The sequence below is a fragment of the Salvia miltiorrhiza genome, chromosome 7, assembly GCF_028751815.1.
Source record: "Salvia miltiorrhiza cultivar Shanhuang (shh) chromosome 7, IMPLAD_Smil_shh, whole genome shotgun sequence".
Classification (NCBI taxonomy): domain Eukaryota; kingdom Viridiplantae; phylum Streptophyta; class Magnoliopsida; order Lamiales; family Lamiaceae; genus Salvia; species Salvia miltiorrhiza.
In genome coordinates this window covers 17,544,870-17,567,104 of record NC_080393.1, presented here as the reverse complement: position 1 = coordinate 17,567,104, position 22,235 = coordinate 17,544,870, and the positions used below count along the sequence as shown (strand labels likewise).

Here is a 22,235-nt window from a genome sequence, read left to right as displayed (position 1 = left end):
TAAGGAGTTGTAGATTAGAGCATCCGTATCGGATACACGATAGCGGCCTACTCGTGTATGGTTGCTATCGTGTAAGCCGATGCAGCCCTCACTTACACGAGGGCTACACGTTCTATCGTGTAGCCCGATCGACCGTTGAAAACACGTGCCTTTAAGAAAAAAAATTGAATTTTGAATATCATGGCCTCGATTTGCGGGATTTTTGGCCGTTTCTTTTTTTCTTTTATTTTCTCTTCTTTTTCTTCTCTTTTTCTTCTTCTTCTTCCTCATTTTTTTCCTTCACCTACCTCATTTTCATTTTTTTTATGTAATTTTTAAGTTTTTTATTTTAATGGAATTATAATTATTAGTAAAATGTGTTATTTAAATTTGAGCAATTAAATTTAAGTGAAAAGCATAAAATTCAAAATTAAAAAAATCATGTAGGCTATCATGTAACCCCAATGCAGCCTCTTTACATAATATGGTCCCCCCTCATCAAGTAAGCTATCATGTAGGCTATCATGTAACCTCAATGCGGATGCTGTTAGTGTTTTAAGTGTGTAGTTAATAAAGTATAAAAGTAATAAAGTAGAAGAGAATGTAATAGAAGTAATAATTATTACCTTATTTGGAAATGTGTCAAGATTCGTGGAACAGTCTAAAAAGGAAAACGTGTCAAGGTTCAATGTAATACTACTATTCATTACCTTATGTTTTAACCACCCATGTGTATTTATAGCGGATGAGAAATTGGTGCATATATTAGATTTGGTCAAATTCTCGAACTAATTCTAAATTTACAGGCGATTATCTTCATGTATTTTGACTATTCAAATCTATATAATATATAAAACACCAGTTTAACGTAAACTTTTTCCCACCAAATTTTCTCTTTCTTCATCTTTCTTTTTCAATTTTGCTTCTTTTTTAAAAATCATCAATTTTAATGCATAAAAATATATTCAATATGGATGTTAAACTAAAGATAACGAAAAGATCTTTAATTTGATGTAAAAATTACAAAAAATAAATTTAAAATAAATAAGTTATTATCATTTAAAGTCATAAATTTATTTCTTTTTCTCTCTCCTCTCTCATCTATCATCTTCTCTCTCCTAAATCCATTCTTTTGAATTTCACGGTTATATCTTTTCCCTATTTCATTCCCTTTTCTTTATTAATTTAATTTTATTTTTATAGTATTTTTATTAGACATCATTTTTAATATTTATGCGACTAAAAAGATTAAACTTATAATTTGTTCATTTTAGAACTCTTTAGCTTAAAAGTAAATTTTTAAAGGTGATATTTAGATTTGTATAAATTTATAGGAGTAAATCTTAGAATATTATATGATACATAATGATACTCATTATCATTTACTTGCTTTTGATATTTGATGATTTTTGTATTTATACACAATATCAATTATATTTACTTACATTTAATATGTATATTTATTTATTTAAAATATCACTCACTTTTAATATTAGTCGTGCATCGCACGAGCGGGCGTACTAGTTTAGAAAATAAATGAGTTTTTTGAATTAAGTTGAGCCAATTAAGTTTCTTTGATTGTCGTAGTTTTTATAAATTTCTGTATTAATTTCATATTTAATCAATTTTTAAACGAGATCAATGTACGATAGCACTATTATATCATATGTATCATTTAATTAAAAAACCACAAACTATTGACAATATTTTAATATTTAAGTCAAAAGAAGTGAATTCATTAAGAAACTCCCGAAGGAGCAACATAAACAAAATCTAGCAAAAGGCCAACAACATCGACGGAAGCAGAAAAACGTTTATATGGTTATTACCTTCTCATCATTAAAAACTCGTTTTAAAATTGAAAAAAAAAATGCGAAATATCTCGGTCATTGAATAAATAAGATTACGAATGAGATTGAATATTGTATTAGGGCTGTCTAATTGGTTATCGGGTTTTGGATAATCCGTTAACCGAACCGAAATTCTCGGATTTGGGCATTCAATAACCGAATTTTTTGGTTATCGGTTCGGTTTCGGGTATCATCTTTAGAAAAATTTCGAGTATCGATTAACCCAATAACCGAAACGGGTTAACCGAAATAACCGAAAATTATTTAATATATAGTATATTATATATATTTTAATTATTAATTCATTAATTAATTTATTTATTTTAAATAAAATCATTGGTTGAAACCTAAATAAAATCTCAAAACAAAGACTCTTGCCTGTGTTTTCTTGGCGACTTCAACGCAGTGCGTGATCCGGGAGAAAGGGTGGGGAAATGTGCTGTCTTTAATCAAGCAGATGCAAGGTCTTTTGACGCTTTTATTCGGCAAAGTAATCTGCTGGAAATCAGAACACAGGGGAGAAAGTTTACGTGGTATCAACCTGGTGGAGGATGTAAGAGCAAACTAGACAGATTTATGGTCAATGAGAAATGGATGCAGGAATGGCCGGACACAGTCGGAAGGGGGCTTCAGAGATCAGTGTCGGATCATTGTCCGATCTTCCTGACTACAAAAACCAAGAACTGGGGACCCAAACCTTTTAGGTTCCTCAATTCTTGGCTCTCCCACCCAGATTTTTGCGCGTTGGTAAGGAAATCTTGGGATGAAGCTAAGATTGAAGGATGGAGCTGCTTTGTGTTCAAAGAGAAATTGAAATTGGTGAAGAGTGCGTTGAAAGAGTGGAATCTGAGGATTTATGGCAACATTGAGCACGGATTGACAGATCTTAAGGATGAACTTCAGGAGCTGGACATTTTTGATGACACCTTTGGTCTTGAGGAGAGTGAGACAATCAGGAGAAATGAATTACGAGCAAAGATTTTCCTTAAATCCAAAGAAAAATGTAGTCTTCTCCAACAAAAGGCGAAAGTCAAATGGGTCAAGGAGGGCGATCTGAATACTAGTTTTTATCACAAAGCAATTGTTGGGAGAAGAAAGAAGAATGAAATTGCAGGGCTTGATGTTGGGGGCTGCTGGATCGAGGATCCAAAGACCATTAAGGAGAACGTCAAAACGTTCTTCGAGAATCACTTCAAGAAGACGCCGCGCGTCCTACCTATGATACCGGGAGATTTCACTGCTCGGAGAGTTTCTGCAGCGAATAATGCGGAGCTGATCAAAACTTTTTCAGAATCAGAAATTAAAGAGGCCATTTGGAGCTGTGACGGTGACAAGAGCCCGGGACCGGATGGCTTTAACCTCAAGTTCTGGAAAGCGTCATGGGAGATTATCAAGAAAGATTTTTTAAAGGTGATGACTGAATTTCACTCCAATGGCAAAATCCCTCGGGGATGTAACTCTTCATTCATCGTTCTCATTCCTAAAAAAGAAGGAGCTTGCTCACTTGAGGAGTTTAGGCCTATTTCACTTATTTGTAGCCTCTACAAAGTCATTGCGAAGGTTTTGGCGAATAGGATGAAACAGGTCATGGATTCAGTTATTTCGGATAATTAGAGTGCCTTCATTGGCGGCCGTTACATCCTTGATGGGGTCGTGGTTCTAAATGAAGCAATCGCGGAGGCTACTAAGAAGAGAAAAGGGAGGATTATCTTCAAGGTGGATTTCGCGAAAGCATATGACTCCGTCGAGTGGGATTTCTTGGATTTAATGCTTGAAAGAATGGATTTTGAACCATTATGGAGGAAATGGATCCGAGGTTGTATCTCCTCGGCGACGACGAATATTTTGGTGAATGGATCTCCATCTGGTGAGGTGTGTTTAGAAAGAGGATTACGGCAGGGGGATCCGCTTTCCCCATTTCTCTTTCTTATTGCAGCGGAGGGGCTCCACTCTTTGATCACGAGAGCTGTTGAGAAGGAGCTGATTAAGCCGGTAAAGGTAGGAAATGATTACATTTCAATTCCGCACCTCCAATACGCCGATGACACGGTCTTCTTGATGGAGGATGATGAAAGAAATGCAGTGGCAGTTAAAAGGATTCTCAGAGTGTTCCAGCTACTGTCAGGGCTTGCTGTGAATTTCAAAAAATGTTGTCTCTTTGGAGTTGGGGTCGAGGAGGATAAGATCGAGAGGATGGCGGCTGTTTTGGGTTGTGATGTAGGCTCCTTACCTTTCAATTACCTCTGTATTAAAGTAGGTAGCAAGGGCAAAAAGGTTGCTGATTGAAAATACTTGGTTGAGAAGGTGAGAAAGAAAATCGATTCGTGGAAAAATGGGAAGTTCTCTCTCGCGGGCCGAGTGACCTTGGTGAAGGCTGTGCTTCAATCTATACCGATTTACCAGCTCTCTTTTACCTGTTTACCAAAATCAATTGTGAGTTCTCTAAATGCTTTACTTAGTAATTTTCTGTGGAGAGGGGGTTCTAGTAAAAGTGCGATTGCTTGGGTGAAATGGAAGGTGCTTTGTGCTTCAAAAGATGAAGGAGGCTTGAGGCTTAAAAATATTGAGTGGTTTAATCAGGCACTTGTCGTTAAATGGTTGTGGCGGTACCTTACTGGAAGAGACATGCTTTGGGCTAAAATTGTTAGGTCCATTTATGGTGAGGTTGAGTGGGGAGAGACAGGTCTGGAAAACGCGGGGAAAGGTAGATTTAGAGATGGGTGGTGGCCGAAGATCGTTTCTGCGGCGGGAGGGGCGAGCAATTTTTGGTTTGTTCAAAATTTGAAGCCAAAGGTGGGGGATGAGAAGACCTTTAAATTCTGGAGTCAGTGGTGGGTTGGACAAAAGCCGTTGAAGTTTACTTTTCCTAGACTTTTTCAGTTGAGTGCTAATAAAGAAGCTGCAATCTGTGAAGTTGGGGAATGGACTGATACTGGATGGTGTTGGGATTTAAGGTGGAGAAGAGAGCTATTTGAGAGAGAGGGGGAAGGAGTTTCGGAGTTGCTTAGCCTTGTTTCTGGTACTAATCTGTGTGCAGGTAACAAGGACGGATGGACATGGAGTGGCGACATCGGGAGAGGCTTTACAACCAAATCCGCTTATGAAGCTATTAAAGATCAAGCAAACGAGACTACGGAGGCGGTGGAGGAAACTGATATGAGTACGAAGGTGTGGAAGATCCCTATTCCAAACAAAGTCAAGCTTACCGCATGGAGAATTTTGAAGAACAGAATTCCGACGTGTGACAATCTCTCGAGAAGAAATGTGAAGTTGTGTGAAGTCGAGGTGGGATGTAACGCCTGTTTTCATCGGCAGGAATCCACGAACCACTTGTTGATCCACTGTCCAAAGACCTCAAAGGTATGGGAAGCAATCTTTCAATGGCTCGGAGTTAGCATGGCGCAGCCATATGACGTGTCCTCGCACTTTCAGTTCTTTACTAGTTTGAGTGGCCGGAAAAGAAATAAGAAGCTCTTGATGGCTCTTTGGTGTTGTACTACTTGGCTTATTTGGAAAATGCGTAATGAGAGTAGATTTGAGAACAAAATATGGGAGAGTGCAAACTTGTTTGGAGAAATCAAAGCTAGAGTGTGGAGTTGGGGTAGAATTTTTGGTTTTGTTAATGATGGAGTTGGGATTCATAGGTGGATGTCGAATGATGAATCACCGATGATTTTGTAATCTTCTTGGTACTACTGGTGCCTTTTCGTTCTATAATATTTACTTTCCTTATCAAAAAAAAAAGAAACCTAAATAAAATCATATCTATTTGTTTTGGTAATTATTAGTTGGTATTAACATACGAGTTTCAGATAGAAACGAACAGTAACTCACTTTTCAATTGTATTGGGAATAAGTACAAGTATAATTTGATAGTGTGTTTTGGCCGAAAGCAGCGGCGGTGTGGGAATAACTCACTTTTCAATCTCAATTCTATTGTCCGAAAGCAGCGGCGGTGTGGGACCAGATCTTTCAATGGCTTGACATCAAAACGGCAAATCCGAGAGGTATTTTTCAACACTTCATTTCTTTCATTGCGGCTGGAAAAAAGAAGAGAGAAAGAAGACTGCTTAAAGCTTTGTGGGTGGGAACAGTGTGGTTGCTCTGGGAAAGCAGGAATGGTAGTAGTTTTCAGGACAAGGCTTGGGATATTGATAGACTTGTTTTACAGATTAAGGGGAGACTTTGGAGTTGGAACGAAGCCTACAAAATCGTGGAGTTAGGAATTACTTTTACTTCTTGGTGTTCCAAAGACTTCAAACTTGTTTTGTTGTTTTGATTGGCATTCCTGATGCCTTGATCCCTTTTCTTTTAATAAAATTTTTACTTTACTGATAAAAAAAAAAATAGTGTGTTTTGGAATAGCACATTAGAATTCAAAAATTGTATGAACATTAGATCTACCGAGAGTGAAATTTATATAGGATTTTAGAAAATAATGATATAATATTCGAGTGAAAATTTTCAGTTAACTTTCATTTACAATTACAAAGCTTAGTACGAGAGAAATCTATTAATATATGAAAACACAGTTTCTAAAAACTGTTTTTTGGCGCCATTTTTGGAAGTTATTTCTACCGAATAAATTGACCAATTTTTTCGGTGATAATGGCGACACGCGATGAAATGAGCAGTTTTTTTTTGTTACAGTTTTATATCTGCTATGTTTATCTATTATGGTAATTTCAATATTTATCTGCACGTCTTTCACCGGAAAAAAATTGCCCACCTCTCTACCAAAACTGAAGCCCTAAGACTACCCCCAACGGTGACCCCGAGGCGGGGTCACCAGAAACGACAAAAAGGATGGGTTGATTAAATTAAATTGAAAGTCATCCAAAATGGGTGACCTGGGGGATCTGCCGCCCCAGAGTCACGCCCTCCCACTTTTCTCTTTCCATGCCACTTGTCAAATTTTAAGTGGTAGATTAAATATTTGAATAAACAAAATTTTATAATGTTTTTTCTTTATAAAAAATATATTAAAATTATATTAAATTTTTTCTTATTTTTTGCTCTATAAATAGAGCCTAACTTCATTATATTTTTACACCCAAACAAAAACTCTCTCTTTCTTCATTTCACTATATTTTCATTATGGATCCAAATTATCCCAATTATTATTATCCAAATTCTCAAAATCATCAAAACTCCCAAGATTATTCTAATCCTCAAGATTCTGCAAATTTTTCATCTTATCTGAGTCCTTCTTTTTTTCCAAATTTTGAAAATCAACCAAATTCTCAATTTTATGAATCTCAATTTTCTCCAAATCTAAGTCAGATTCCTACATCTCAAAGAATTTCCACACCAGAAAATGTCTCCCGTAATTTGTTTATGGGTGTTCAACAACGCCCAAACAAAAATCATAAAGGGGCAAAAAATGTAGCTTGGTGTGTGAAGGAAGATGTTGCCCTTATGTCATCTTGGATCTATGCTAGCGAAGATAACATTCGAGAAAAAAATCAAAGAGGGGAATCGCTTTGGGCACGTGTTCATAAATTGTATCACAATACCCAAGCAGAAAATCCAAATGAGCTCAACGAACGAAACATTGAATCGATGAAAGGTCGCTGGAAACGTCTTAACGAAAATGGAAACAAATGGGTTGCTGCTTGCAGGGAAGCAAATGCTCGAAGAAGGAGTGGCATGAGCGACAACGATGTTGAGAAAGAAGCTCATTCCATTTACGAAGCAGGTGGAAATAAGTTTCTAGATTTGGTTTGTATTTAATGAAGTTATGAGTAAACATCCCAAGTGGAATGTTCATGATACCACCCATGTTTTTCGTCGTCAAAGTGAAGATGCTGATGACCAGGAAAGTGGTGGCAGTTCGAAAAGATCAAAGACTTCGGAAGATGGGGGATTTTCTATCCCTTCTAATCCAGAAACTCCAACATCTGAACAGTCAACTGCGACTCGTCCCATTGGAAGAAATAAGGCAAAAAAAAAAAAAAATTTAAGGTCTCACAATCTGAATCTACTCATGAATCTGCTGTTGCTGCAGAACTTCGTGCAATGAGACTCACTAGAGACGCCGAAGCTGAGTTAATAAAGACTCGAATCGAATTGGAACGCAAGAAGTTGCAAAGAAACGCAATGAAGATGAAAGAAAAAATGTTGCTTCAATTGTTGGCGAAAGATCACTTATCTCCAGAAGACGAAGAGATGAAACATCAACTAACTAAAATTGTGTTTGGAGAGTGAATGTATTTTAATCATGTGCTTTCTATGTAATTTTAGTTTATGTACTTTTTATTTGTGTGCTTTTAATTTGTGTGCTTTCTATTTGTCTGATTTTAGTTTTCGCAAATTGTGTTATGTACTTGTTTTATGTTTAATTAATGAAAAAGTATATTTCATGTAAACTTGAATAGCATTGGATCCGTTAGGTTCCCAAAGCATTTGACCAAATCTGACAAAGCTTTAAGTGCAGTCACATGCACTTGTCATTTTTTCCTATCCACATGTACTTGTCATTTCATGTAAGCATTGGATCCGTTAGGTTCCCAAATGACAAAGACCAATTCTGACAAAGCTTTAAGTGCAGTCACATGCACTTGTTATCCCACTTTTCAATATTAGTCTATAAATGCCAGATGAAACACATCTCAATAAAACACAAACACATCTCAATCTTTGCTCGAGTATACCTCCACCCTATTATTTTTCCATTTCTCATACAAATATGTCTGTGAATGAAAACTCTTCGGTTGATTCAGACTCAAGTTCTGATGTTTCCCATTCCAATGAACTTGATGAATGGGAAGAACGAGTTTATCAACAAAATCGTCAACTTGATAGCATCATCCAAAATATGATCATAAACAATCATAATCGGATTGTAGGAAATCAAATTCCAACAGCCAACAGGAGATATTGTGATAGGGAACGCGAGTTTGGTGCAGAGCGTTTGATCAACGACTACTTCAGTGACAGCCCAACGTATACTCCAGAAATCTTTCAGCGGAGATTTCGCATGCAGAAATCGCTATTCATTCGAATAGTGGAAGCTGTTACTGCTAATGATGAGTTTTTTCAACAGAGACGAGATGCCACCGGCAGAGTAGGTCTTTCATCATTGCAGAAATGTACTGGAGCCATGAGGGTGTTGGCGTATGGGACATCTTCCGATGTTGTCGATGAGTATCTGCGAATGAGTTCATCTTCTACAAGAGATGCTTTAGTCCATTTTGTGGAAGGTGTTATATCTTGCTTCGGTGGTACGTATCTCAGAAGGCCTAATGAACAAGATTTGGCAAGGCTGCTCTATGTTGGAGAACAACGTGGTTTCCCAGGCATGATTGGCAGTATTGATTGCATGCATTGGGAGTGGAAAAATTGTCCTAATGCGTGGGCCGGCCAATATACTGGGAGAAGTGAAAAACCAACGATCATTTTGGAAGCTGTTGCCTCATACGACTTGTGGATATGGCATGCGTTCTTTGGAACACCAGGTTCGTGTAATGATATTAATGTACTCCATCGATCTCCTGTTTTTAATGATGTCTTAGAAGGTCGAGCACCAAAGGTTAATTACGTAGTGAATGGCCGTCATTATGATATGGCATATTATTTAACTGATGGTATATACCCTTCATGGGCTGTATTTGTCAAGTCAATTACTTCCCCACAGATTCGTAAACACAAGTTGTTCGCTCAACACCAAGAGTCTGTCCGAAAAGATGTTGAGCGAGCATTTGGAGTCCTACAAGCTCGATTTGCATTTTTACGACGCCCATGTCTTGTTTGGGATAAAGTTTTGATGGGAAAAATTATGATGGCTTGTATCATCATGCATAATATGATAGTCGAGGATGAACGAGATACCTACCAAAATTATTATGATCCAATAGAATTTTTTATGGATACACCTACAAGAGTACAAACAGAAGATGGCGAACATTTTCGCTATTCTACTGAACGTATTGCGAGCTTGTCTACTTATATGACTAATAGAGATCAACTTCGCAATAGAGAAGCTCATAGGACTCTTCAATGTGATTTGATTGAGCACGTATGGGAAAAATTTGGCACTGGCAATTAAATATGTAATTTGCATTTTCTAATTGTATTTTTAAATTTCACGTATTGTACTTTGCTATATTTAATTTCAGTTATATGTTTAATTCTTGTAATCTTCCTTTGTGATTGAGTTAAATATCAATTATAATATATGACAATGTTTAATTATAATATAATTACAATTTTGTTTAAAAAAATATTTATTTTATTTATTAAATATAATAAATAAATATTTAATTTATATTTATATTTTATTTTAGATATTAAGATAATTTAAAAATAAAGTGAAAAGAAAAAATATGTAGGTTGGGTTGGTGTCACCATTGGGAGTAAAAATTGTGTTAGGTTGTGGGTTGTGTAGGTGGATGAGAGAGAAATGAATATTTTATTAAAAAGTGGAGTAAGGTTGGATTGGGTGAGTGTCACGACTATGGGTAGTCTAAAGCTTTTCCTCTCATTTTTGGGAAAAACAATTTCGTCGCTTATGTCTCAATCTTTCGTGGAATGTTTTCAGCAACAATTTTATTTCTTCTAAAGTTTCTCTCTCCCCACATCTCCGATGACAATCGCTGTCACTTTCTACGGTGGATTCTACATGAGAACAAGTCTAATAAGTCGCTTCTTGTCTTACAACAAAGGGAGCAACCTCTTTAAACCTCAAATCATACTCCATATGAATGTTTCAAATCCGATTGATTAACAGCGCCAACATTTGTTTTTGATTGGCTGCATTGCTGCTCCAATTTTCTCACATGGTAACATTTATGAGTATATATATATATATATATATATAGATATATATATATATAGATATATAGTATATATGTTTTGCTTTTCTTTTTGTTATAAGAGTGATTTCTCTTAGAACGATATATTCAGTTGCAATTCTGATCTATAAGCAATCTTTTTTTAGTGCAATGATGAGTACTTTGTGGCTACATTGATGAATTTGGTTGAAGTGTTCATGAATGTTTCTTGATTAATGTAGCAGAGTTGTTAAGAGATTAGTAGAAAAGGGGCTTGGAAGGGAAAATCAAGGCGTCATAGGATATATCTAGGTGAAGAACACCCTCTTATCTATTTTAATATCGATAATTAAAATTGATGTGATATTATGTAATGTTGTGCAGTTTTTTGTTTATAAAATAATCTATGCCTACAACCGTAGGACATATATCAATTGCATGGGCTTTTGATACAAGCCACAGTATTCTCGACAAACTAATTTTATTTACATTTATTTGATGTACTTTGTCCCTTACAAGGACTTTTAATTGAATATTCTTCAAATTATATTTTGACAGTAAGTGATTCTCCACCGGAAAGATGATCATTAATGTACTTCCCTTCAACCCCTCTACTTGTCTTCAACAAGACTAGGCCGCAAGATTGCTTGATATTCCCAAAAGGAAATCTTGATCATCAACATCATGGATGATGGAGCATAGAGAGGCCAGGCCATCACCTATTTCTTGTAGCTTGTGCCCCTCGAACTTGATTCGGAAGGAGACCTCGGCCTCACCAAATGTGTGCTTGTGATGCACGAGGGATTAAGCAGCAGCTCCATAGATGGAGAAATAAACTGCAGGGATACTTTGTGATGCAGCAATCTTGGTAGACCAAGGCTGGAAGAAGTTGTAACTACTGAATGAGGTTTGAGGGTGATGATGATGTCCGAGAAGCTGGTGTATGGAAGGCTTTGAGGAAGGTGGGTAATTGGTGGTGAGGTGGTCACGAGGGAGATCTTCAGATGGATCTAGATGGATCTATACTAACTCGATTGAGCCGTGTATATTTTTTTGATTTTTAATTACTTTTGTACTATTTAAATTTGAACTTTAAACAATGATACAGTTTGAACTTTTAAGAACCCAAAATTATTATATTAAATGACGACTATTAAATTTATTATATTAACAGTTTAGTGTTATTTGCTCAAAACGAGATTGTCTTAAATTATTCGCTTTACAAACTATAAAATTAATTATTATTATTATTATTATTATTATTATTATTATTATTAGATTTAGTATTATACTCATTAAGTTGATAATATTTTTATTATACACTATTTTAAATCAAATATTAATATTTAAATTAACATACACTACTACAAAAAAGCTCATAGACTACAGTTTAAGACCGTAGTCTATATGTAGTCTATGTGATTTAATAACCGTAGTGATAGATGGTGTAGTCTATTCCCATCAATATAGACTACGTTTTTATATACGTAGTCTATAGTTACTTAAGACTACACTTTTAGACGCACATATACTACGTGTGGAAACCGTAGTCCATGTGTAATCATTACTACAGTGGAAACCGTAGTTAATTCTGTTTGAAATTGTAGTGTATTGAAAGAAAAGACTACGGTTTGTCAACTAGAAATGGTAGTCTATAGTATTTAAAGACTACACATTTAGTGATCTTACTCTACGCCTATTGTCGTAGTGGTTGGCTATCGTCAACTAAAAATTATTGTTATTTTATTTAAAATTAACAAAAAATGAAATACAAATATTGATACACTAAAAAATTATAATTGTCATATATAATTTCACAATATTTCATATTCTGTTAATGTACATTGAAATGAAGCTAACAACGACATGAGATTAAATATACAAAACAAAGTGTACAATATTTTTTTTCAAAACAATATCTACTAGTCTATTGTTGAAGAATCTTCGTGGAAAATTCAGCAAAAGTCTCCTGTTCTTGCTTCATTTCCAGCATATCCTGGCACAAAATTAAAACAAGATTTGCCATGAAAACATATAAAACAATCATGTCAACCAAGCATTTCTTACATTTCAAACAAAATTCCAGCTAATTGCAACATATATTATTTCAAAAGTATATTTCTTTCATTAAAATCAATAGACCAAATAAACTTATACTAGTATATCTATAACACAAATCCATATTAATAAACCAAAGTTGTAGAATATTACCTCTACTTTTTATATGTGACTAAGAATGAGATTCACTCACTCAACACAAACTTCATCAATATCCTAGTTAGTATAACTCCGATTGTTAAACTATAAAAGATAAACTATTGTTTTATATGAAAAACGTATAATTGAGAATTAAGACAAATTACTTACATGTGAATGTATATGCAAAAGCGACCATTCTTCATAAGCTCTTCAATAATTTCTTTCATGTAACGCATCCTGAAAAATCCACATTGTGTGAATGTACAGACATGTTAACATCATGACAACACATGATATATATTGAGATATATATCTCAATAGTTTAAGAGATGAAGTCAACAAAGGAATTGCTCAAAACAAGATAGAAAAATCCATTAACTCACCTGTATGTTCACAATAAAAAAGAACTCGGGACCCCCCTTAGCAGCATATTTCTGCACGGTAAAAATAGTTTCATTTTCATTTACACAAACCAATAGCAATAGTGATTCGAGGCAAATTCTGAAGAGGTGACTGAATGTCTATAATTTATATTTTATAAAAGGCAAAGTGCAAAAAGTAACACTGACCTGAACTATGCCCCCGTGACGGCCACCAAGATCATCTTCTCTCTTGTCAGATCTCAACCAGTCAGCACCAACCATTTCCATCAATGTGCCTTTTGCTTTAATCTGGGTAGACAAAACATATCAATGAATCGTACACAGATGGACAATTTCACCACTGCGGTATTCACAAATCAAAAAAGAAAAGCCAAAGCAAAAACAAAACATTTGGGCCTTGTTAGCACTAATAGTTTCAACATCAGCAACTGCAACTGCATTGTATCATGATTCATATTGCAATAATCCAATATGTCTCTAAAAAGAAAGGATAAAACTAAGCAATCACCTCCCAGGATATGCACATAATCTAACAAAAAAAATTACTAAAATAGAAGCAGGTTAAATGACCTCCCAGGATATGCACCCATTGTCTTGATGGTATGCTGCAGCTCAAGAATTAGCTGCTCCAAAATATCAGCCTATACAAGAGTTGCAAATGAGTACCTTCGTCAAGAAGGGGCGAACATAATTTTCAGCAGCCGAACGGAATCTTTCATCACTCAGAAAATCAAGTGGTATTCTCTGTTCAGTATGAGTTCAGAAACAAAAGTACAGCATCAGAGGGTGTATCGGCGACATATGAAAGAAGCAGCACAAAAAATTAAAGCAAGAGTTGGATTGTAAATTGATACTCACCTAAGCAAAAACTACAATATTTATCTCATTTACAGCACATCTACTATATATTTATATTTATATATATCCGTGGTTGAACTTGTACCTAATGCTGCTTCGATCATGCCGGTTCGCCCGGGCAACGGGCGGACCAGAGCGAGCTCAGCGTCCTCAGACGCTGAAAATACTCCCCGAACGCAACCAATCCGGTGGCTGCTTGTCGCGTAGTTAATATACGCGACATGTGCTGTAGAGTTTGCTGTCGCAGATGATCCGCCTGTACGTCGAAAATCCACCACATTAGTATCCATTATACACTCTGCATTCGAAATTATAAAACAAAAAACACACCTGGTTTATGAAGCTCTCGAGAGACTCCAAGTTCTCGAGGGCAAAGGCGGCCTGGGAGCAGTAGTTTCCTGCTCCCGGATGCAGGAAGGTGACGCTCTGCGCGAGGGTCTGCTGGAGCTTCTCCATCCCTTGCGACAGGCGTCCTCGGCCTGCATACACGAGTGCTTCAAGTTATCAACATCGGCGGTTTGCTGGTCGGTGAGTGGCTGCAGCTGAGGCATAACCACCTACCACCAAAAACATGTATGATTAAAAGTGCAAGAGGTTGGGTGTAAAGCATGTGTTAGAAACAAAAGTACAGTACTACGTTTAACACAATTCGCTTAATAACATCAATTGTCTGCCCTTGCATCGCCTCCATAAACCATCTGCTATCCTCCTCACTAAATTCAAAATTATACCAATTAAAGCACACATTTTGAATCAACCAACTAAGCATATGAATTCAACTGACAAACATTTGCTCACAACAAAATGAGAACCAAAATAAAATGGAAAAAATGAGCAATTGGATTAAGAAATTGGGGAAATAATAGCGAATGGCTGCCGAATCGGCAGTTGGGACCAACCTTTGTCGATGAGACAATCGAAAACAATAGCGAATGGCTGCCGAAACGGCAGGAGAAAAGGCGGCGTCGAACTAGGGCGGCGGTTTGTGATGGGAGGACTGGGCACGACCCTTGCCTCCGTCGGGTGCGCGTGAGTGAGGATGTGAGATGTGGAGCAGGGGACGGCGCTGGCGTCGCCAATTTCAGAGGCGGCGACAGCCGGCCTCACCGGAGCTATTCGCGGCGGAGATCCACGGGGAAAGAGAGAAGGGCGAGCTCCATTCGCCAGCAGACGAGCTCTGTTGTGAACGGGAATTGAGAGAGAAAGACACTCCGGTGCACGGCGTCGACTTTGCCGGAGTTTCAGAGCCGCGTAGGGCGGCGATGCCGCCGGAAGTTGTAGCAGGGCGGCGACGATTTGGGCAGAGGAAGAGCTAGGGCACGATTCAGATGAAGGAGAAAAATTGGGGCTTTTCATCTTCGCCTTTTCCAGAGGATTTGAGGAAGAGCTAGGGCACGATTCAGATGAAAGAGATGGTCGACGGCTGCGGCGCCGGATTCCTCGCCGGAAACATATCGAGAGAGATGAGGAGCTCTCAGCGTAAGGAGAGAGAGAGATGTATTTAAAACATAGACCATTCATTTTTTATAATAAAAATAAATTTATTTTTATTAATATACTACAGCTTCTAGATTAACGTAAAGAAAAGTATAAATACACACGCACATACACTACAGTTTGAAGATGACGGTAGAGAAAAGTAAAACTACACACACACATACACTACGTTATGAAGAAAAAATGTAGAGAAAACTAAGAAAAATCACGCTCATACACTACGATTGATAGAACCGTAGACTATGCCTATGATAGACTACATTTTTTATGTTATCGTAGTGTATAATCACGAAAAAAACAAGCACATACACTACAGTAATGGTAAAAAACGTAGTATATTAGTATAGACTACGGATTTTACAAAAAATCGTAGTCTATGCAATGTAGAGAAAGACCAAATTTGTAGTAGTGATAATTTTTTATTACCAATTAACATTACTCATAAATGATTATATTTTAATATTTTTACAAAATTTAAAATTTTAAAAATAAATAAATATATTGTCGCCCGTGCATCGCACGGGAGAGCATACTAGTATAACAAAATAAGAAACTTAATAGGAAAATTCCAAATATGTTACTCATAGAAGACAAGGAGGAAATTTATGTATAATTGCAAAATTAAAATAAAAAATTAAAAAATTCAACGAATAGACGACGGACGCATGTCTATTAGATAATAGACAACAGGCGCGTGCGTGTCGTCTATCAACTAATAGACAACATGCGCATGCACGTCGTCTATTATCTAATAGACAACCGACGCGAGCGAGTCATCTATTAGATAATAGACGACATGCGCATGTTCGGCGTCTATTAGCGCCCTCAATAGACTACATCCACATTTATGATATGCGATTTTCAAATAGATAACACGCTTCGCATGTTGTCTATTAGCATTTTTCTTGTAGTGGAAAGACATAAAGAAGGTAATAAAAATTATAAATAGAATAAAATATAGACATGAACTACCACATCATTGTTGTTCATTATTATTGGGCAACATATGAGTTTATGTATGTATACACACACATATGTAAAGATGAAAAAACTAGTTGTTTTAGTTAAATGAATATTATTACACATGATATTCTAAGATTTGATGATTTAAATATAATAATCAGTCACCACTTTATAATGACTAAAAAATGAATTTTTGGCCAAAAATGTAAGTCTTAATTTTCAGAGCTGATTAAATCTTTTTAATGCAGGAGTGCCTATCAGTATCCATTCCATATGATATGATAATGCAGCTTGTTGTTTATAACAAGAAGACTAAAATCAATTTTGTTTGCCACAACTGATATACTATCATAATTCATAGGATGAAATCATTGCTAACCATTTAGGTAATATCATTCTTTGTTTACAAGCATCACCACACTAAATCTGAATCTGATCACTTATATATACCATATACACACATTGAAATTAAACTCCCCAATTCTGTACCCTTCATTATCCTTGTATATGTCAAACCACGCCTTAATTAATTAGCCACTTATCTCTAACAAATATCATGTGATTAATTAATATCTACATTTTTGTGAGTTGATAAAATCTTCACACCACAGAACAAGAATTGGGATCCTCATCACTAAATAGTTGAGGTTCATAAACTAGTTGTGAAGCATAGCAATAGCAATGGCAGCAGTCTCCCTCTCTTTCACCATTAATGAATTCTTCATCAATTTGCTCCACAATTTCTGCATTTCTTCCACCATTCTTGCTGATCAACTCCACAAGTTCATGTGGATCCATGCTTCCCTTCACCCTCACCAGATTGTTCTCCACATCAACATCAACCATTTGCACCCCTAAATCAATTATTTCCAATCATCTCTTTGCAACAAAACTCTTCATGTTTAAGACAACTGCTACTAATGCAATGAGCTATTAATTGGAACAATCTACTAATTAATTGATCCACATTAGTTAAATAGCATCAAAATTTTCTAGTAGAAGCATGTAGAAAAACGCGCTACCTTCCATGCCGTGGATGCAACACTTGACCTCTTTCGCGCAGCCATCGCAAAGCATGTTGATTTTCAAGACAGTTTCAATCACATTAGGAGGCTGAGAAGCAAAACAAAAGGGTAAAATGATGAGGTAAATTAAATACAGAGAAGAAAAATACTAAAATTTGAAGGGACTTCCACATTCTCCTCCTCCTTGTTCTCTTGTTTAACAATAGCAAGCTTAGGATGAATGAGTTCAACATATTTCTAGTTTTCTTCCTTAATCTCTCAGCCACTTTGATAGGATCGGCGTTTTCTCCCTTAACTATCACTTTCTGATTCTTGGCATCAATCTCAACCCCCTCAACACCTACAAAACAAATATACACACACACAACACAATATGTATGGTCACACACACACACACACACTATATATATATATATATATATATATGTCCTTGATTTGTACAAACCTTGGTATCCACGAAGATATTTGAGCACTTCATCTCGGCAGCCATCACAATGAATATAAACGCGCAAAATGATCACTCCATTTGGATAGTCTTCCATTTTCCACTTATTTGCTCTTCAACGTTCAACAAACTAATAATTCTGCTGTAATAAAAAAATTATATAAGAAAGTTGATCGAGTTAAAGCCTGCCTTGAGAGAAAAAACAAATTTTTGGAAAATTATTTACCTTAGCTTCTAAGACTAATGATTTTCACTTGGAAAAATGCTGAGATATATTATAAGGATTTAGGAGCTATAGCAACGCCCGCATGCTAATTTTTTTTACGCTATTTGTAGTCATATTTATATTTGCGTGACCGATTCATACAAATTTGCCCATTTTTAGACTTCAACTCTATATACGGTATGACCTCGCGTGCTGTGTTTTTTGTGATCTTTTTTTGTATGAGAAGAAAAAAAGCATAGACATATTAGCATATGATTTTCTGCCTAGGCACAGTTAACAAATGATTTAGGAGCCATAATTTCACATTAAGAATGTGACTATATCCCCTAATCAAATGACAAATTCGTGAACTGACGACAACTGCGACTATTTAAAAGAAAATAATGAAAATAGAAGAAATGTGAACTAAAGCATGCAATTAAATCAATAGTTGAAGAAAATATATAAATTCTTTGTGGAATTCCAAAAGAAAGGGATCGATGTGTTTTGGGGTTGAGATGGAAATATGAGATGTATCCATTTCTTTATACAGTGGAAAAGGAATTAAAAATAGAATGTGATGAATTATTTGTGAGCCTTGTTTGATAGTCACCACATCAAAGATTGTAGGTTGTTTGAAGGCCCAATCATGTGTGAAGAAAATGAAGCCCAGCACAAGGGGCCCAATCCGTGAGTAGTGAGTGGTGACTTAGGATGGCGCCACGTATTAGTAGTGGAACACGTGGCCCCATAGTATATCTCCACGTGACCTACAATCTTTAGTTTCGGTGCATTTTCTCAGGATCTCATCAACTTACTCAGCTCTCCTCTTTTTCTTTTATTTTATTTTATGTATCTCTTCTCCGATCCTCGTACGTTTCTTCACTCGATTCATGCATTTCTGTGATTACAATTCTCATCTACAGATACAGATCATCAATTAGGTAATTAAGAATGTCGGGCGTGTCCGTAGGCGTGGCAGCGCCGAAGCAGCAGCCGGCGTCGGCGGGCGGCGTGATGGGGTCCCTCCGCGTGATCGAGCTGCAGCTGGTGGCCTTCATCATGATCTTCTCGGCGAGCGGGCTCGTGCCGCTCCTGGACCTGGTGTTCCCGGCGCTGGCCTCGGCCTACTTGATCGCGCTGTCGCGGTTCGTGTTCCCGTCGGCGGGGAAGGGCGGCGGGGAGTCGGCGGAGATATTCCACGGCAGCCGGGTGTTCCGGGTGTACGTGGTGGCGGGGACGACGGTGGGGCTGTTCCTGCCGCTGGCGTACGTGCTGGGGGGGTTCGCCCGGGGGGACGAGCACGCGGTGCGGTCGGCGACGCCGCACCTCTTCCTGCTGTCGTTTCAGATACTGACGGAGAACATCATCAGCGGGCTGTCGCTCTTCTCGCCGCCGGTGAGGGCGCTGGTGCCCATGCTCTACACGGTGCGCCGGATCTTCGTGGTGCTGGATTGGATCAACGACGTGTGGGTCAACAAAACACTCCCTGCTAATGCCCAATTAAGCGTAAGCTACCCATTGCATGGCATCTTCTTATATATATGAACATGAATTGGCGATGAATTGATTTTTTGATGTGTTTCAGGAGGTGGGGTGGTTCTGGTTTGGGAGGTGGTTGGCGGCGTTGAATATGGCTTATTTCTCAGTGAATTTGTTTTGCTTTCTGATACCGCGGTTTTTGCCGCGGGCGTTTGAGAGGTATTTTAAAGAGAGAGACGAGACGCAGGCCAAGATGGCTCATGATAAGGCTTCCGCTAAGTTGAATGCATCCCCTAAATCAGACAAAAAGGCTGATTGATTATCAAACTCTCTCTCTTTCTCTAGTGGTGTGTGTGTGTGTGAAGTTGCATTGTAAGAAGTTGGTAGTTTCGTTTTGGCGACTAATGAATGTATCTACTTGTATTTTGCTCCCATTTGATTGCTTTTGAATTAACTAGCCTTTCGTGAATGGGGATTTTTGAGCTACTATGTGGAATTTGTTTACTTTCGATTTCATGTCACCAACATGCTAGCTACTTTTGTGTGCTACTACTAACTATTTCGAGTGGAAGTTAACCTCCCAAGATTACATTACAGCAAAATTATCAAACGATAACGTAATTTTAGTGACATTAAGTGATGTATTACAAAATTCTAGTGACATTAAGTGAGTATTACAAAATTTTAGCGACGTCAAGAAATGTGTGGGTGTGAATGTGTCACACATTCACAAATAAGGGTCTTATTTCCTGTTTGGTCATCTCATAACAAGTGTTTTATTTAATAGTTAGGGCCGGCTTTAAATTTTATTTATTTAACAGTTCATTTAATTAAATTAAGCAATTTTAATTATTCTCATTCTAATACTTTTATTTCTATTTTCGATTATGAACGCCGCCGCTCTTCTCTTCTCATTTGAATCAACGAATTTTCTCTTTCCTACGCTATTGCTCCTCTGGACTTTCCTTCTTTGATATTTTTCTTAATCTTTTGTTGCCCCACGTTGTCGTGATAAAATATAATCTTCAATTCAGTAGCCCTAAATCCAATTTTCTGAGCCGTGTTGGTTGGTGATCATGTTATATAATCTCTCTTAGATGAAATCGTTGATTTAGATGCTACGCTCTCCCCTCCGATAAATGGATTGATTCAGACGCAACACCTCTATTCTCCGATCAGTGGTTCGACTCTTATGCTACATTCTCCCTTGGATGAATGGGTATGTCACCTTCCACTGTGATGAAACGTCGCTCCCCTTAGAAGACCCACGCCGCCGTATCGAATTTTGAAAACGTGGATTCAGTGCATGTCACCTACCGCAACTCAATCGGAGGGTGGGACTATGAGAGTGAGGAACATGGATAATGCGGATAGAGTGTTTTGGACGATGCTCTCGGAGTAGTGACCATAGTTGTCCTAATTTACTAAGCCTATACTAGGTCTACCCGGCCCCCCAATGTCGAAGCAATAATACAATACATATAAAGCAATAAAAAAACAAAGTAATTAAATTTAAAACAATAATTTGTTGGGAGAAGATCCTTAAGAAATAATCAATTTCTATCCCAAAAGGAGAAGATCCTTAAGAAATTGATTAAACGGCAAAGGTGTAGATTGGTCCCTGAACTCGACACCCCTAGAGCGTTGAGCCCCCCATACTCAGTCAATGCGCGTTGACCTCCCTGAACTACCGAGAAAAAGGTACAACTAAACCCACGAGTTTAACAGCAGTTTAACGCTGTTAAACGTTTTTTTTTTCTAGTCAACTTCTCCAGCTGGATTCCTTCAATTTTTCGGCGAGAACCACCGGCTCGGACTGCCAAGGATGGAGCGCCATCACCATCGCTCGCCTTCCCTTCTTCTCTCGCATTTTCGGCAACGGATCTGTCCTCCCTCTCTTTCTCGCATCTCTGATTGCGGACGACCAAGGATGGAGCGCCACTGCCGCCGCCGCTCGCGTCCCCCTCATCCCTTTCTCGCGTTTTCGGCAACGGATCTGTCCTTCTTTTCTCTCTCGCATCTCCGACAGCGCCGGACGGCCAAGGATGGAGGACCTGCAGGGGTGGTGGTTGGCCGGCGGCGGCTGGGGTACGGCGGATCGGCGAGCAAGGGGGGTGCGGCGTGAAGAATGGGGGAAGGGGGTTTGTGTGCTATGCGGCGTGAAGAAAGGGGATCTGCGAATTTTAATTTACTAATAGCAGAGGCAAAATGCCGTCGGTAATTACCGGCGGCAATTTTAATTAATAGCTCAGTTAAAATTTACAATAAATTAAATGATTTTACAATTACCGGAGGCACACTGCCGGTGATCACCGGCAGTTTACTCACCGCCGGTAAAATAGAAAAGGTGGGTCGGCTTGTTTGCCGTCGTTGTGCCGCCGGTAATTGTCGGCGGCAGCTCCGCCGTCGGTATTTTGGCGTTCTTTTGTAGTGTATCCATTGCTTTCTTGAGATTCTTTTTTTCCCACTTTATTAAATTAATTGTGTAATTTAATGAAAATTAATTGATATAACAGTAAAAATAAATTAAAAAATAAAATGTGATTAATATAGCTTTAATCATATGGGCTAACACACT

General features: G+C 37.6%; 5 protein-coding genes across 6 annotated transcripts; 3 read left to right on the top strand and 2 right to left on the bottom strand.

The window, feature by feature from the left end:
• The first annotated feature begins 7,166 nt into the window (after positions 1-7,166).
• On the top strand, positions 7,167-8,036 carry LOC130993912 (uncharacterized). Its single transcript, XM_057918947.1, has 2 exons — positions 7,167-7,527; positions 7,837-8,036. Exons 1-2 carry the CDS (start codon positions 7,167-7,169, stop codon positions 8,034-8,036), a joined length of 561 nt encoding a protein of 186 aa, XP_057774930.1.
• Positions 8,037-8,488: 452 nt separating this feature from the next.
• On the top strand, positions 8,489-9,906 carry LOC130995657 (uncharacterized). The gene has a single exon (XM_057921024.1). It carries the CDS (start codon positions 8,518-8,520, stop codon positions 9,874-9,876), a length of 1,359 nt encoding a protein of 452 aa, XP_057777007.1. The 5' UTR covers positions 8,489-8,517; the 3' UTR covers positions 9,877-9,906.
• Positions 9,907-14,005: 4,099 nt separating this feature from the next.
• On the bottom strand, positions 14,006-15,574 carry LOC130995656 (transcription factor TGA4-like). Of its 2 annotated transcripts, none has more exons than XR_009092236.1 (3): positions 14,940-15,574; positions 14,371-14,597; positions 14,006-14,296 (listed from the first exon to the last, which is right to left on the bottom strand). XR_009092236.1 is itself a non-coding variant. In XM_057921023.1 (3 exons), the coding sequence occupies exons 2-3, from the start codon at positions 14,494-14,496 to the stop codon at positions 14,141-14,143; spliced, it is 282 nt and encodes a 93-aa protein (XP_057777006.1). In that variant the 5' UTR covers positions 14,497-14,597; positions 14,940-15,567; the 3' UTR covers positions 14,006-14,140. The 2 variants fall into 2 exon arrangements, 1 of the variants encoding a protein (XP_057777006.1); XM_057921023.1 differs by having other exon boundaries at positions 14,940-15,567.
• A 1,526-nt stretch (positions 15,575-17,100) lies between these two features.
• Positions 17,101-18,067, bottom strand: LOC130993910 (heavy metal-associated isoprenylated plant protein 8-like). The gene is made up of 4 exons (XM_057918946.1): positions 17,971-18,067; positions 17,792-17,865; positions 17,523-17,613; positions 17,101-17,354 (listed from the first exon to the last, which is right to left on the bottom strand). Exons 1-4 carry the CDS (start codon positions 18,065-18,067, stop codon positions 17,101-17,103), a joined length of 516 nt encoding a protein of 171 aa, XP_057774929.1.
• Positions 18,068-18,745: 678 nt separating this feature from the next.
• On the top strand, positions 18,746-20,173 carry LOC130995655 (uncharacterized). The gene is made up of 2 exons (XM_057921022.1): positions 18,746-19,684; positions 19,764-20,173. The coding sequence occupies exons 1-2, from the start codon at positions 19,130-19,132 to the stop codon at positions 19,974-19,976; spliced, it is 768 nt and encodes a 255-aa protein (XP_057777005.1). The 5' UTR covers positions 18,746-19,129; the 3' UTR covers positions 19,977-20,173.
• The last annotated feature ends 2,062 nt before the right edge of the window (positions 20,174-22,235 follow it).